At 41.0% G+C, this 14,666-nt stretch overlaps 1 protein-coding gene across 4 annotated transcripts in view; it reads left to right on the forward strand.

Moving 5' to 3' along the window:
- Window positions 1–14,666, forward strand: part of DPYS (dihydropyrimidinase) — a 60,169-nt gene that overhangs the window by 38,951 nt on the left and 6,552 nt on the right. For 3 of the 4 annotated variants that reach the window (XM_054019680.1, XM_054019681.1, XM_054019682.1), the window contains exon 9: window positions 2,297–2,402. In XM_054019680.1, the coding sequence (XP_053875655.1) occupies window positions 2,297–2,374 (78 nt within the window). In that variant the 3' untranslated portion in view covers window positions 2,375–2,402. Of the gene's footprint in view, window positions 1–2,296; window positions 2,403–14,347; window positions 14,520–14,666 lie in introns of those variants that run through there. The other variant, XR_008443975.1, reaches the window with a different exon arrangement.

Below are 14,666 nucleotides of genomic sequence, written 5' to 3' on the forward strand. Positions count from 1 at the left end.
TGGGACAAATTACCTAGGGACATTGTGGACTCTGTCATTGGAGATTTTTAAGAACAGGTTAGATGAATGCTTGTCAGGGATGGTCTAGATAATCCTTAGTCCTGCCTTGGTGCAAGGGACTGTACTAGATGACCTATCGAGGTCCTTAGCAGTTTTACATATCTATGATTCTATGATCCAGTAATGCAGTTCCAGTAGTGGGACTACACATATGCTTAAAGTTAAGCATGTGCTTAATGCTTTGCTGGATCAAACTGATGCTCAGCATTTTCCATGATCAAGTTCTCAGTGTCAAAATTACTAAAGGAGGAAATCTGTGAAACACTTAGATTGACTATTTTATGCCTGTTCACTGGTCATGTACTGGCCATGAGAAATATTTTTTCTGCCTTAGCACTGCTGACTCTGGGGGTTGGGGGGAGATTTCAAAAACACTTAAATGACTTGTACTTCTAAAGCACTTAGGTGCTTTTGAAAATCCTGCCCCGAATTAATACTATTCATAACACTTTCTTAGCGCTGAAACAGATCAACATACGTGTGAGCTTTTTGCTGTTTGAAATGTTTCCAAACCAATTAATTGGGCATATTGTTTGCTCCAGTACTTCCCCCTTGCTGGCCTGATGAAATATATGTGCCAAAGGTTAAGTGGGGGTCGGTCTCTCTCTCTCTCTCTCTCTCTCTCTCTCTCTCTCTCTCTCTCTCTTCCAACTGACTTCCTCTCTGTAAATGCATTTCCTGTAGGAATTGGTATCCTGCCTGCTAATTAACATACATAATACAAACAGGGTTACAAAATGCTTTTTTCTCTCTGCCAACCTCCTAAAAACATATATTCTTTTTGCTGAGAATTAAAAGGAGATTACTGTTTATTTAGCTTCACAAATGAAAAAGAAGGCCTGGATCCTATACCGTTCTTATATAGATGGAATAGATTGGTGTAAATTGGGTAAAATGGAGCGATGTCGATCTACACCAAATGAGGATCTGACCCAGAGTATTCTTGATTCTTTGCCTGTTATTTGCCTTGAAATCAGGCCCTTCATTTAAACATCTCCCCAGGTTCTTGTATACATTATGTTCCCCTTTCAATGTTTATAAGAATTTTGTGTTTGGGAACCTCTGCTTTACATAATGCATCTATATATTGTACTTTCTCAAACATTCCTAAAGTAGTCAAGCTTTTTCCACAGCTCTGCTTAACAACTGTCACCTTTGGCCTAATCCTGCGAGGTGTTGAGCATCACCTGCAAAGTGCTGTGTGCCCTGAATTCCACTGATTTCATTGGAAGCTAGAAATATTCAGCACTTTGCAAGCCGGGCCACTTTATTACTAGTACTCTGTCTTCATTGTTTATCTTTGGCTCTGTGGGTTTCTAATGCAAAATAAATGACATTTAATGCTAATGCTAGTTTACTACTGAAACCATTTCTGGAGCCATATTACACCAGCAAATACCCAGGATGTTCATCTACACGTCTGGGAAAGGTCCAGGATTTATTTAATATGTAATGAGAGGCTCATTTAGCAGGTCTCCACAGCAGTGCTGAGCCTTGGTATCAGAACATCATTACGTCCAGTTTCTGGCTAAAGCAGCAACCCGCACATGGGATTGGAAAAACAAAAGAACAAAACTGGACTGTATGTATCTTTTCAGAGGCAAATTCACAATTGAGCTAAGGACAGACTTGGCAGTCACAGGATTTCTGAGACTACAGTAACTATGCCAGTTTACATTTCCCATCAGAAAGAACTAGGGAGAATTTTCCCTAAACAAAACATGAAGAGCAAATGTCTTTACAAGTGACTTCAACCAAACTTGATCTCTTTTCGACAAGAGCTAGAAATGCTGGAGGGGTGGTGTGCAGATCTGCAGGGGAGGGGACATCTTGTATCACTGTTATGCACCCACTTGTCTTGCCTGTAGTCAGAGCAACATTGACTAATTACTGAGAGATCCCCCAACACTCTAGGCTCTGTTTAGATTATGGGCTGGGAGTGGTAGGGGAGTGACAGTAAAATGAGATGGGAGAAGGCCAGTTGTTCCTAAAAATGGCTTCAACAGCATTTAAGGGAGTTAGCCAACCAACCCCAATTAAAGGTTGATAGGAGTTGAGTGTCAGACTCTCTTGGGCACTTTGAAATACTGTAGGTTGGGATTTTCAAGAGAGATGATGAAAATGTTGTGAGGCATAAAATACGGAGCTAGGAAATAACAGGCTTCTATTTTGGTTGTGTGCAATTTGCAAATGCAGAGGGAAACAAATAAGAAAGAACTGAACTGTTCTCTTATAGGTTTGCCAGCCTGTCCCTGTTGAGCGAGCACCATATGGAGAAGTGGGCTCAGTCCAGTCCAGCAGGGGAGGAAAATAGACGTATCCCTAAAGCGTGGCTCTCCCAGGTAACCCTTTCCTACTTTCCTTTCTGCACCTTTCTGAAAATATGCAGAACAAATATTGCAACCCTTCTTGTATGTGACAGGTTCATGTGGGCTGAACACTCCTGGAGAGTGGGTGCCCTGTATCTTTAATTTTGATGAAAACATATGGCAGTTCTATAGTCCATGCTTGGGAGACCTTTGCTGATGAAAGCTTCAAACAGAGGAAATCCTATGGGATAACTGAGCTGGAGCCTGGATGAATTAAGTGCTTGAATGAAACTTGAATCTGAGGAACAATGAAAAAGTTGAGCTAAGTCCATTGCTGAGATAACACACCCCTTTTTAAGGAGTTATGTCTGAGGCCATGTCTACACTTAACGGGGATTGACGCTGCTGCGATTGATGCAGCAGGGTCAATTTAGTGGATCTCCGCAGAGCGCTCTCCGGTCGACTCCGGTATTCCACCAGAACGAGAGCGTCTCCCATTGATGCTGCGCAGTGTAGGCACTGCAGTAAGTTGACCTAAGTTACGTCAATTCCAGCGATGTTATTCAAGTAGTATAACTTAGGTCGACTTACCCCGGTAGTGTAGAAAAAGTCTGAGATAGCAAAAGGAGCAGTAACAAAATCTGAACACAGAATGGCTTAAAATCCAACTCAGAATTTTACAGAAACTTTTGAAATAACCCAATGTTTTTTTAGTGAAATGAGCTTTAAAAAAAAAAAAAAAAAAAAAAAAAAAGATGTTACCAGTCCCCCTGTTTCATAGTCAATACACTCGCCAAGGGCTATAATGTTTCTGGCAAGCACATAAACCTCTGTCAGAAGAGACAGATGAGCACCATGTCAGAGACATTTTAGTTGACTGAGAAGATACAAGACGGAAGAAAGGAGTTAATATTGGCTGACTGACTATGATAATAAGGCAGTGCAGCCCTAGTGACAGAGCAGGAATTTCTCTATCCCTAGTTCTGCTTCTTACTCACGGTGTGACTTAGTGCAAGTCATTTAACTTGTCTGTTTCAGTTTCCCCATATATTCAAAAGGCATAAGAAGGCCCTACCTACCTACCTACTGGGTATGTTTGTGTATAAAATGCTTTGGTGAGTGAAGACACTGTGTAATTGCCCAGTATTAATTATGGTGATATACATTTCATACTTTTTAGTAAGCATGCTAAGTAGACACATTTGTACAATGTGCATTAGTAAAGTGAGTTGCATTAACCAACTTACCACACCTTAGTATCTGAGGGCTGGTCCACACTAACCCCCCCAGTTCGAACTAAGATACGCAACTTCAGCTACGTGAATAACGTAGTTGAAGTCGAAGTATCTTAGTTCGAACTACAAGGTACTTACTGTGGGTCCACACATGGCAGGCAGGCTCCCCCATCGACTCCGCGTACTCCTCTCACGGAGCAGAAGTACCGGTGTCGACGGCGAGCACTTCCCGGATCAATTTATCGCGTCTAGACAAGACGCGATAAATCGATCCCAGAAGATGGATTGCTTACTGCCGAACCCGGAGGTAAGTACAGACGTACCCTAAATTACAATTCTTTTTGTTATTCCCTATTCTAAACAGAGAAATGCAGGTTTATTTCAGATACCGCTTGTGGCAACTGTTGGTAAATGTTAGTTTTTTGGTGGTGACTACTACAGCACTACTTCAGCACCTTTGCCTCAAGGAAGATGGGCTCCACTAGAAGGGTATTGGTCACATATTTTCTTTCCTACAGAAAAATGGCATTAATTGTTTAAGAAGCAGAAGGGATTAACTCAGAAAATTTTTAAAAGTTATAGTTTTGCTAAACAGTAACGGGGGGCAAAATGACCGCAAACAACAAGTATGTGAAAGGTGTATGCCCCGTGGCAGGGGAATAATTGAAGATGGGCCAGGCACATAGGAGTCATCAGATGAAAGTAAGCAAAGGAAAACTTAGGCTGAAGACTGGGGGAGAAATTTGCTAATAGTGAGGTCTGTTAGCCTGTGGAACAGTATCCCAAGGGACAGGGAACAAGCTCCATTACTTGCCTCACGTAAAACGCAGCTATAGAAGGCACTAATGAATAAATATACTGCTGGGAACAAACCTGCAATGGCAGGATTATGGACTTATCTTTTCTATCTTTAATTTCTATGGTTCTGTGAACGTCTCCAGCAGTGTGAAGCTTCATCCAGAGCAACAATGAACAGCATGTTATTTGTTTTCCTCTGTCATAAGGGAGAGAACTCTTGTAACAGAGAGCAACAAAGGCTAAAGCTGCAACAGAGCAAGGGAGCTGTAATCGTTCTTTCCAGTTCTTAGTGCTCTCCCTCTGTTATTACCACTTTGGGAGACAAATGGCAAAGTAGCGAGTCTGTCTTTTGAAAGATTACATCATATTGTGTTCCTTGTTACTCTGTAGATAAAGCCAGATGAAAATTATCCTGCTTGCCCCATCTAAGCAATGCATTCTGGTGTCTGCCGTGAGCAAGTCCAGCATCAACTTTTGAAGAGCCAAAATTTACCAGCTGCAAAAATAGGCACTACAGATCTTAATATGCTTTAATGAGTGAATGTTGTCATTCTAGTAATTGCTTTAAAGGACTTTAGTTAATTGAGCCAAACATATATAACAGCAGAGTAACACAAAAAAGCAAAGCTATGTTAACACGACGGCTACTCTGCAAAGTCTTACTCTGATTGCTGGGATGGTATTTCTTCACATTTTACTTTTTAAAAACATCACGTAGTCTAGCAAAATAATAAGGCAATACATTTCTTTCTAGGGCTTAAACACAAGTTTTCTTTATTCTTGCCCCATAAAGCCACCATAGATTAAGTCTAATTCTCTTGCTTCACATGGTAGAGAGGAGTTCTGTGTTCATGAATTCACAGATTAAAGCCAGCAAGGGACCATTATAATTGTCCGGTCTGACCTTCAGCACAACACAAGCCACAAATTTAGCCCAGTAGCTCCTGAATCTAGTTCAACGGCTTGTGGTTGAATTACAGCATATCTTTTGGAAAGACACCCAGTCTTGCTATCAAGTGCTGTACTTGGTTCCTCCTTCCTGGAAGAAATTAAATGCTGCCAGAGATCATTCTGATCTGGTAGTGCTACCACTGTGCCAAAAGTGGATGGTGGCCCTCCAGGAGCTCTATTCCAACCAGTCTGGTCAGGTGCTTCTTTTATCCCCTCTCCCAGGCTAATCTAGGCGGTGAGAAAACTGGTGGTGATTCTACGCATTACCCAGCTGCACTAGCTCTGCACAATGACGCACACTACGCATAGAGAAGCATGGATACAGGATGCAATAAAAGTTTAACAGGGCAACTTGGCCCAGAGTATATTAGCAATAACTAGAGCTGATTTTTAAAAAAGCTTCAAAGTTTAATTTTTTTGCAATACTTTCAATTTTGCAGGTTTGAAACAGACCTATTTTTCAATGTTTTTTTTTATTCAAAATCATTGTTGAATTTTCTTATGGACCAAAAACTGGGTTTTTGACAAAGGAAATGTTAACAAAAGTCAGTGTTTCCTGGAGTCTGTTTCTTTAATAATAAAAAAAAAGATGAAAAACTTCTCATTTGTTAAATTTCAACCTGTTTTTTTCTTTGGGAGGTAACTATGTTCCTAGAAGGACTATGTTACTGCTAATATCATGGTTCTATCACTGGGTGTGTATTCTGTTCCTATGTAAGCAGCCAAAAGCAGGGCCTTTGCTACACATCAACCCTGTTTTGTGTGATTTTTTTTTTTAACAGAATGTTCCCCTGTATTGTCCCTTATTTGACAGCAGCTGCTGGGAAAGCATGTGCTGCAGAAAGCTGGGGAGAGTGCTGAACCCAGCAAACCTTCTGTCATGCATGGAGCCATTGGGTCCCGACTTTGAAGGGTTAGGGAGCTCTTAGTCCTATGCGTGGGACCAATAGAAGCTTTCATGAGGTGCGGGAAGATTTTTCTCCCCATCCTGCTTCCATGTATGGACCAAACAGGAGAGGAAGTCAGCTCAGAGGTGATTTGCCACCCATCTATGAATACTGCAGCTTTAATAGAGGTACAGAAGAGGCATGGTAGGGGCTGTGGTGCTAGATCTGACAGCTAAGAATCATGGCTTCTGCTATAAAAACAGTCCCAGAGTCACTTAGTATGAAAATAAGCTCCTGCTAGGCCAATCAAGTCCTATGCCTGTGGATAGCAATGTAGAGATCTCTCAGCAGGGTGGTCAATAGGGACATTCAGGAGGAACTAAGATGGATTCCCACTACTCAGATTAGTTTTGAGATGGCAGAGGCAGCAGGGCAATTTATTCATACAGTATTGCTGAAATGTTTGTTATAACTCTCCTCGTTTCTGATGAGTGGAAACTTCAAGCATGCGTGGAACCTGCAGATTCTTGCAATCTGTCCCACTGTGTGGCTCCTGCTGTCAGTCACAGAGCCTCTGCATTTTCTTAACATTTTTTGCTATTTGTGTGTGTGTGGGGGGGGGGGACAGAAGTGTGGAAAGAGGGTCGGGGATAGCAGAAGATAAATGTTTGCATGTAAAAATAGTAATCTGCATTGATAGGCTGCCTTTCATCCAAGGGTCTAAAAGCCTCATACCACATATCTGTGAGGCAGGTAGATCTCATTACACTGATTGTATGGTTCTGGGATCTGTGAATGTTCAACACCTCTGCACATCAGGCCACTGTCTTAGCTAATTAAATAAAGATGTTGATCTCAAGTTTGAAAGTGTTGGCCTCAGTGACTTGCCCAAGGTGACAAGTCAAACAGTGACTTTGTGAAAATTAAAACTAGAACCTGGGAGTCAAAACTGTCAATCAGCTGGATAGCATAAGTATGCCCAGAATTTTCAAACATCCTTTGGGCTCAAGAGTTGTCTGAGGGCGGCCCTGCTGAGTTCAGAAGGCTGCAAATTATTACAGGAATTGTTAGTGATTTTTCCAAAAGCAGATGTTTTCACAGTGTGATACAGACAGTAGCTTTATGAGTTATATAAAAAATGTATGTAAACTGAGCTTTCTAGACCATGAAAGTATATTATCAGTGAAAAATATATATTCTTTGTAGGCTCCCTGCACATATTTTTATGGCAGAAAAAATAAGGAACCTACATTTCATATCTTTACCACAAAACTTGCCATTTCTATTTGGATTTCTTCAGCTTTATGCCAGAGTTTGTACTCCTTACAGGAGGAGTCCTTGGGTTATTGGTCATTAATGAAGGGATGATATTTCTACTAATTGATATATGTTTTAAATGTAATTAGCTTTTTAACTAATGTATAGATTTCATGAATACCAAACTGATTTTATTCACAGACTGTAACTGGGTTTTGCCCCATGTATGATTTTAGCTACAAGAAAATTTATGATTTACTACAACAGATAGTTAGGTCATCTCATTTGCTATGCTAAATGGTCATTTTCCCATTGCAAATACAGACACTAGGGCCCTAATAATAGAATTTTAGAAATTAGGGCTGGAAGGGACCTCGAGAGGTCATCTAGTTCAGCCCCCTGCATTGAGGAATGACCAAGTAAACCTAGACCGTCCCTGACAGGTGTTTATCTAATCTGTTCTTAAAAACCTCCAATGACTGGGATGCCACAACCTCCCTTAGAAGCCTATTCCAGTGTTTAACTAACCTTAGAGCTATTGGGAAAAGCTTTTTATCAAACCTAAATCTCCCTTGCTGCAGATTAATCACATTACTTCTTGTCCTACCTTCAGTGGCCATGAAGAACAATCAATGACTGTCTCCTTTATATCAGACCATAACATATTTGTTATCAGGTTACTTTTCAGTCTTTTTTTTTTTTTTTTTCCCCAAGACTAAACATGCCCAGTTTTTTTTACTTTCCTCATAGGTCATTTCTGTTGCTCTTCTTTGGACTCTCTTTTCCATTTGTCCACATCTTCCTTAAAGGACACATTACTCCAGCTGAGGCCTCACCAGTGCCAAGTAGAGCAGGACAATTACCCCCCAGGTTTACATACAACACTCTGGTTAATATACCCTAGAATATTAGCCTTTTTGGCAGCTGCATCACATTGTTGGCTCACACTCAATTTGTGATCCACTATAACTCCCTGAACTTTTTCAGCGATATTACAGCCTAGTCAGTTATTTCCCCATTTTGTAGTTGTTCATTTGATTTTTCCTTCATAAGTGTAGTACTTTGTATGTCTTTACTGAATTTAATCTTGATGATTTAAGATCAATTCTTCAAAGTCATCGTTAATTCTAATCCTGTCCTCCAAAGTGCTTGCAGCCTCTCCCAGCTTGGTGTCATCCACAAATTTTATAAGCCTATTTTCCACTCTATTATCCAAGTCATTAATAAAAATATTGACTAGTATTGGAACCAGGACAATCTCCTGTGGGACCCCACTAAATACGTCCTTGCCATTTGACAGCAAACCATTGATAACTACTCTCGGAGTGTGAGTTTTCAACCAGTTAGGCGCCCATCTTATAGTAATTTTATCTAGACTCCATTTCCCTAGTTGGCTTATGAGAATGTCATGTGGGGCTGTGTCAAAAGCCTTATTAAAATCCATCACTACTTCTTCCCTTCTATCCATGAGGCCAGTAGCTCTTTCAAAGAAGGAAAATAGGTTGGTTTGACATGATTTGTTCTCAATAAATCCATGCTGGCTACTCCTTCCAATCCTATTATCCTCTAGATGCTTACAAATTGATCATTTAATAATTTGTTCCAGTATCTTTCCAGGAATCAAAGTTAGGCTGACTGGTCTATAATTCCCAGGTCCTCTTTGTTACCCTTTTTAAAGATCAGTACTATGTTTGCCCTTCTCCAGTCTTCTGGGACCTCATCCATCCTCCAGGAGTTCTCAAAGATAATCACTAATGGTTCTGAGATTGCTTCAGCTAGTTTCTTAAATACCCCAGGAGTGAATTTCATCAGGTTCTGCTGATTTGCCTACATCTACCTTGTTAAAATATTCTTTAACCAGTCCTTTCCCTATTGTAGCTTGTATTAAGCATCTGGTCCCAGTTAGTGAAGATTGAAGTGTAAAAGGCATTAAAAAGCTCAGCCTTCTTGGTGTTGTCCTTTCTTAGCTCTCCTTCCCTGACAAGCAGTGGACTTATGCTATAAACAACAGATTTCAGCAGCCTAAATGGAAGTGATTTTTTACATTGTTGGTGAGAGGAAAGACCAGCGCAACACACCCTTTCACTATTAACAATGGTTAGCACTTCATCAGCGTGAAAAGAAACAACTCTGATTTTGAGTCCTACCCTTCCTTTCCAGTATTGTCCATGAAGAGGAGTCTTCAACTGCACATTTATAGTCACAAGTTCTTATACTAGTTCTCCTAGCCAATCAGACTTCAAGTTCATTAGAGATCCACCCATCCTAGATTAAAGCTGTGTGAATAACTGATTGATTCCCTGGCCATATAATAAAAAAAATTGTTTTGTGTCAACCTGAAATGAAATTTTTTCAAAATGTTTGGTAAATCAAAACAAATTTAGATTTGGTTCAGACAAAAAATGTTTTGGCTGACATTTGCAATTTTTATTTTTAATAAAACTGAAGTAAATTTTGAAGTTTTGAATAAAAAAATCAAGCTGTTTCATTTTAAAAATGACAAAATGAAACATTACAATTTTCAGATTTTTTTTATTTTAAACAATTTGGTAAATTCTACATGAATCTGCAAAAAAGTCAATCCAAATCTGCCCTTTTTTTGGATGAAGAAAAATCTTTGGATGAAAACTTTCACCAGGCTCTACTCCAGATGCCTAGATTTCATAGGCATCAGCAGTGAGAGAATTCCGGGCCTCCTGCTCCTAAAGTAGATGCCTCCGTGACTTGAACTAAAGGAGAATCTCAACTGGCAATTGTCGTATTATGGTGTATATCTTTTCTGGGCCAGGGCAGTTGTGATATTACATAGCCAGTGGAGGGAAGTTGGTCACAAGGACATTAGGGAGTACATTACATATGTTCTACTGCTTTATAGCTCATTATGATCACCCTCTATAAGGTAACACCGTGACTCGCAGGCTTATTTTAATAACCGCAAATTAATTTGTTTACCCTGACTTTTAGAACTTTGCAAAATTCATAGAGTCCAAGACCATAAGAGACCGTTGTGATCATCTAATCTAACCTCCTGTATAACACAGGCTATAGAACTTCCCCCCAATAATTCCTAGAGCAGCATATCTTTTAGAAAAAACATCCAAACTTGATGTAAAAATTGTCAGTGATGATAGAGAATCCACCATGACCCTTAGTACGTTATTCCAATGGTCAAATACTCTCACCGTTAACAAAATATGCCTTATTTCCAGTCTGAATCTGTCTAGCTTCAATGTCTAGCCACTGGATGTTTATAATGTAAAACAAAACTGGAGGCTTTTTATAATGTTTAATGTCTTAGCAGGTAACTGCCTCTGGGCAATTTAGACTGTCCTGGAAACAAAGTGAGTCAGCATGTCCCAATCTTTGCAAGGCAGGAGCAGAGTAGAGCCTGTTGTAAGCCCTGTATCCTTGCATCTACAAGACCTAACCCACCCACACACAATTCAGCAACAACACTAACTGAGAAACAAAGACTTTAGCCTGGCCTTGAAGGAAGTCAAAGCTGAAGTGTGGCATATTTAGTAGTGAGGGGAGAGGTACAGAGACTCAGACCATTGATGGTTAATGCCCTTCTGAATCCCTGTTCCCCTCACTTGGATCATGCCAATCTCAATAGTCAATAAACAATCAGGTCAGCTTTTCATTAATTTTGCAAACAGTAATTGATTTGATTTGGGGATTTTTCACAGTAAACTAAGCACCTTCCTTACTGACAAAGTGTGTCTAAAAAGGGAAGCTGAGCACTGGAGCATCAGGTGGAAGAGAAAGGAAAGATGAATCAAAGGGAAAATCCAGCCATCTCGTTCATTGTTTCGGTCTGAGTCTTGGCTGTGTGAGCTGTACTTCTGGGACTCACTCGGAGAGAGAGGTTGGAGTGGGTGGCCACAAGCAGCAGTGAGAGAAATGTTAGGAAGTAAATCCATTAACAATTGGCTGCAAATAAATAAATCCCTTAAATTCACATTTGCACTGAGTGAATCAGTGTTGAATTGAAAGAAAAAAATAATTTCTTGCATCTGGAAAATCTAAAAGAAAAAGGTTGGTGGCTGGGGAGGACCAATGCAACTTGAGCAATCTGTAAAAGGAGAGGTAAAATCCACCAAAACAAACAGGAAAACAGTCAGGGAGGAGCCAAGGGATGGGGGAGAACATATACTATTCTGTGTTGTTTGGAAATGTAAGGGAGAGAAAGAGCAAAAGGTGAGAGAGAAACAGCCTCTGGAAGCAGGACAGCCCCAGAACAGTACTGTGGTGGGAAACATAAAAACATAGGGCCAGATTCTGTCACCATTACTCACATGGAATAGGACCTTCTTCCTTGGGTAATCAATTGGAAATGAATGGGATTAACCATGAAGTAAGGTACAACCCAGTGTGAGTATGGATAACAAAATCTGACTCTTGGAGAGCTAGATCTCATGTGCCCACCACGATCATGATTCACCCTGATAGCTTATATCTTGAGCTTTCTAGTTTTCTACCTCCTCCAAGTCAAATCTGTGCACAAGTGCCCTAAGCACAGAATCAAACAAATGGTCAGAGGAGCTCAGGTGTTACTGGTCCTGCAGACACAGGGGCCAGTCATACATTTTTCATTTAAATTCAATGAAACTTTATTGGCATGACAAATTATGCAAGTGTCAGCAAAGTATTAGGGAGACCTACCCCTTGTCAGAGGTAGATATGTTTCCCCCACGGAAGGGCCGTATAGTCTGGGGTTTGAGCTACCACACTTTGCACTGTACACTGGGGACTTGACCTCAGCTCATATAGACAGTGGGTTACCCTCCTCACCAAAAGCATTACCAGGATGGAAGACGAACCCTCCTACTAGAACTTAGACTTTGTCTGCAGCTGTGAGAGGTTAAACAGAGTTTACAGAGGCATCTGGTAACAGATTTCACAGCACAGACCCTTTGTAATTAAATATGAGTTATGTATCAAAACTGAAGATTATTCAGATAGCACCATATGTATGTATGACAGTTTGCAGGTATGACACAAGAGTGCTTCCCTAAGGAGCTTGCAGTCTGATAAAATCAAAAGTGCCACAGACTTCATTTTTCACATGCAGGCCTCATAATTTATTCTCATCTTCACTCTTCATGTCAGCCTTTCTTCTGTGTAACCGTGTGTGTTTTTGCCATGCATTGCAATTGATTATTTTTTGATGAGCCCTCAATATCTCCACTACCTGATTTGTACAGCCTTTTGCAAAACAAACTAACTCCAAAAAGAAAAGAAAATTCCTCGCCGAGAACCCATATGGGAACATTTACCACAGAATGATACCATTGTTAATGTACAAAAGAGGCAGGCCCACACCTGCCAACTCTGCTGGTTTTCCTGGGACTAACTTGGGTGGTCTCAATCCCAGGTGAAGCCCAGGACAGCTGGTTTAGCTCATTAGATAACAAAAAGTGGAATTCCAGTGACTAGGGGCCACAGTGGGGAGCCAGGAATAGATACAACAGTTTCCTGGGCCCTGTTGTGAGTGATGAGGGAGATGGTAGTTCAGTTTTCCCACCCCTTCCCAATTCACGGAGATGTAGAAAAGAAGACCCAGTGGTGGCTATTGGAGGATGTGGAGCACATGGGAGAGGAACAGAATGTTTTGTAGGACACTCACAAGAGAACATAAGAGGAACACGGGCAGCAAACACACTTGGATATGTACACCAGGGGATGAGGAACACTGAAGGGGGATATGCAGACAACACACTGAGGGGATACTGGGAGATTAAGAAAACCGCAAACCTCCCCAACTCACAGGACAGAGACAAACAGGAGAAAGACCAGGAGGCCAAGAGACCCACCTGTCCCCTGAAGACTACAGAGGGAACACAAACCTGTCTTTCCTCTCCGAAGGTTCTAGAGGAAGGGTTTCAGGCCACTGGGCTTCCCTTCCCCCCAGAAGGCAATTGAGATAAAGGGGGTAGTTAGGGAACAGATGATCAAGGAGCCTGCATAGGTTCAGTTCGGTGTCCAAATTTCTCGGTGCTGCTCTAAGCCCCTGTCACTTTGAGGCCCTGAACATAGTTATATTTAGAACACAGAAGTCACCAGGAAGCATAGAATTCTCCCTTTCCCCCTGGGATAGCCAAGCTTTTGTTAGAATGTTCCCTAGAAATTGTTTTTCTTTAAATGTTGGTAACCTGGCAGACTGCTCACCAGAAAATGAATATGGAAGACACAGCTGTGCGTCTGGCAGTGCCCTAGAAGAGCAGCATAGCTTTCCGCATCATTCTTTAGCTGCTACTCGTTCATTCATCACCGGTGATTTGAGGTAGGCAAGAGGGCAGACTAGCAAGTGACATGTCAGTTAATTAAAATATTCCTCAGAGAACTGGGTGTAACAATGATAGAGTTTAGGAGAAAGCACCCTAGAGTTTGCGCATTAAATTCACAAACTAACCCAACCTTTGGTAGTACATTTTTAGCCATTTACATTTATGGAAACCTCTTTGTGAGAGGGGTCAAGCATCTGGATAAAAGTGAGTATATAGTTATTACAATTTTATTGTTAGCTGTTCAGAGCAGAGATTTGTCTTTACCTTCTCTCTTGTAAAATATCAACCATATTGTCAGGCTAAGTAAATAATAATTGGCCAACCAAACAGCAAATAACCAATGAAAAGCACTTCACGCTAGCAGCAACAGCAGCATTTCCAGCTGATGCTACACTTTGTAAACATTTCTAGCCCAGCTGAGCTGGTAAGGACCAACAAGCTGTTATTTCTCAACCAGCTATCCCAGCAGGCCTAGTTTCATTAAAGAAACACTAACATGAATGCAGTATTAATCTAGTCGTAAACTCATAATCTTAAAATCCCCACACCCCTCATTGTAGGTGTCTATCCCAAGTATAACCCCCTTCTGGCTGTTGTGGGACAACTTTACCATTGCACCGTGAGGCTGTCCTACCATCTTACAGAGAAGAAAGAAAAACTAGAAAGAAGAGCCAGATAAACAGCCACTCACAAAACACAGAGAGAGAGACACACACACACTAGTCATACCAGGTAAGTAGTTTTGTATTCCTGCTACCAAGTACACCACAATCCTTCACATCCACACTAGTATGTCTGCCAAAATAACTGCTTCTCTTTGGTATCCTAATCAGCACCAGGGAAGGAAATACAAGGAGGACGATGGAGCCACCCCCCGCA

This window comes from Malaclemys terrapin, chromosome 2 (genome assembly GCF_027887155.1).
Source record: "Malaclemys terrapin pileata isolate rMalTer1 chromosome 2, rMalTer1.hap1, whole genome shotgun sequence".
In the NCBI taxonomy this organism is placed as follows: Eukaryota; Metazoa; Chordata; order Testudines; family Emydidae; genus Malaclemys; species Malaclemys terrapin.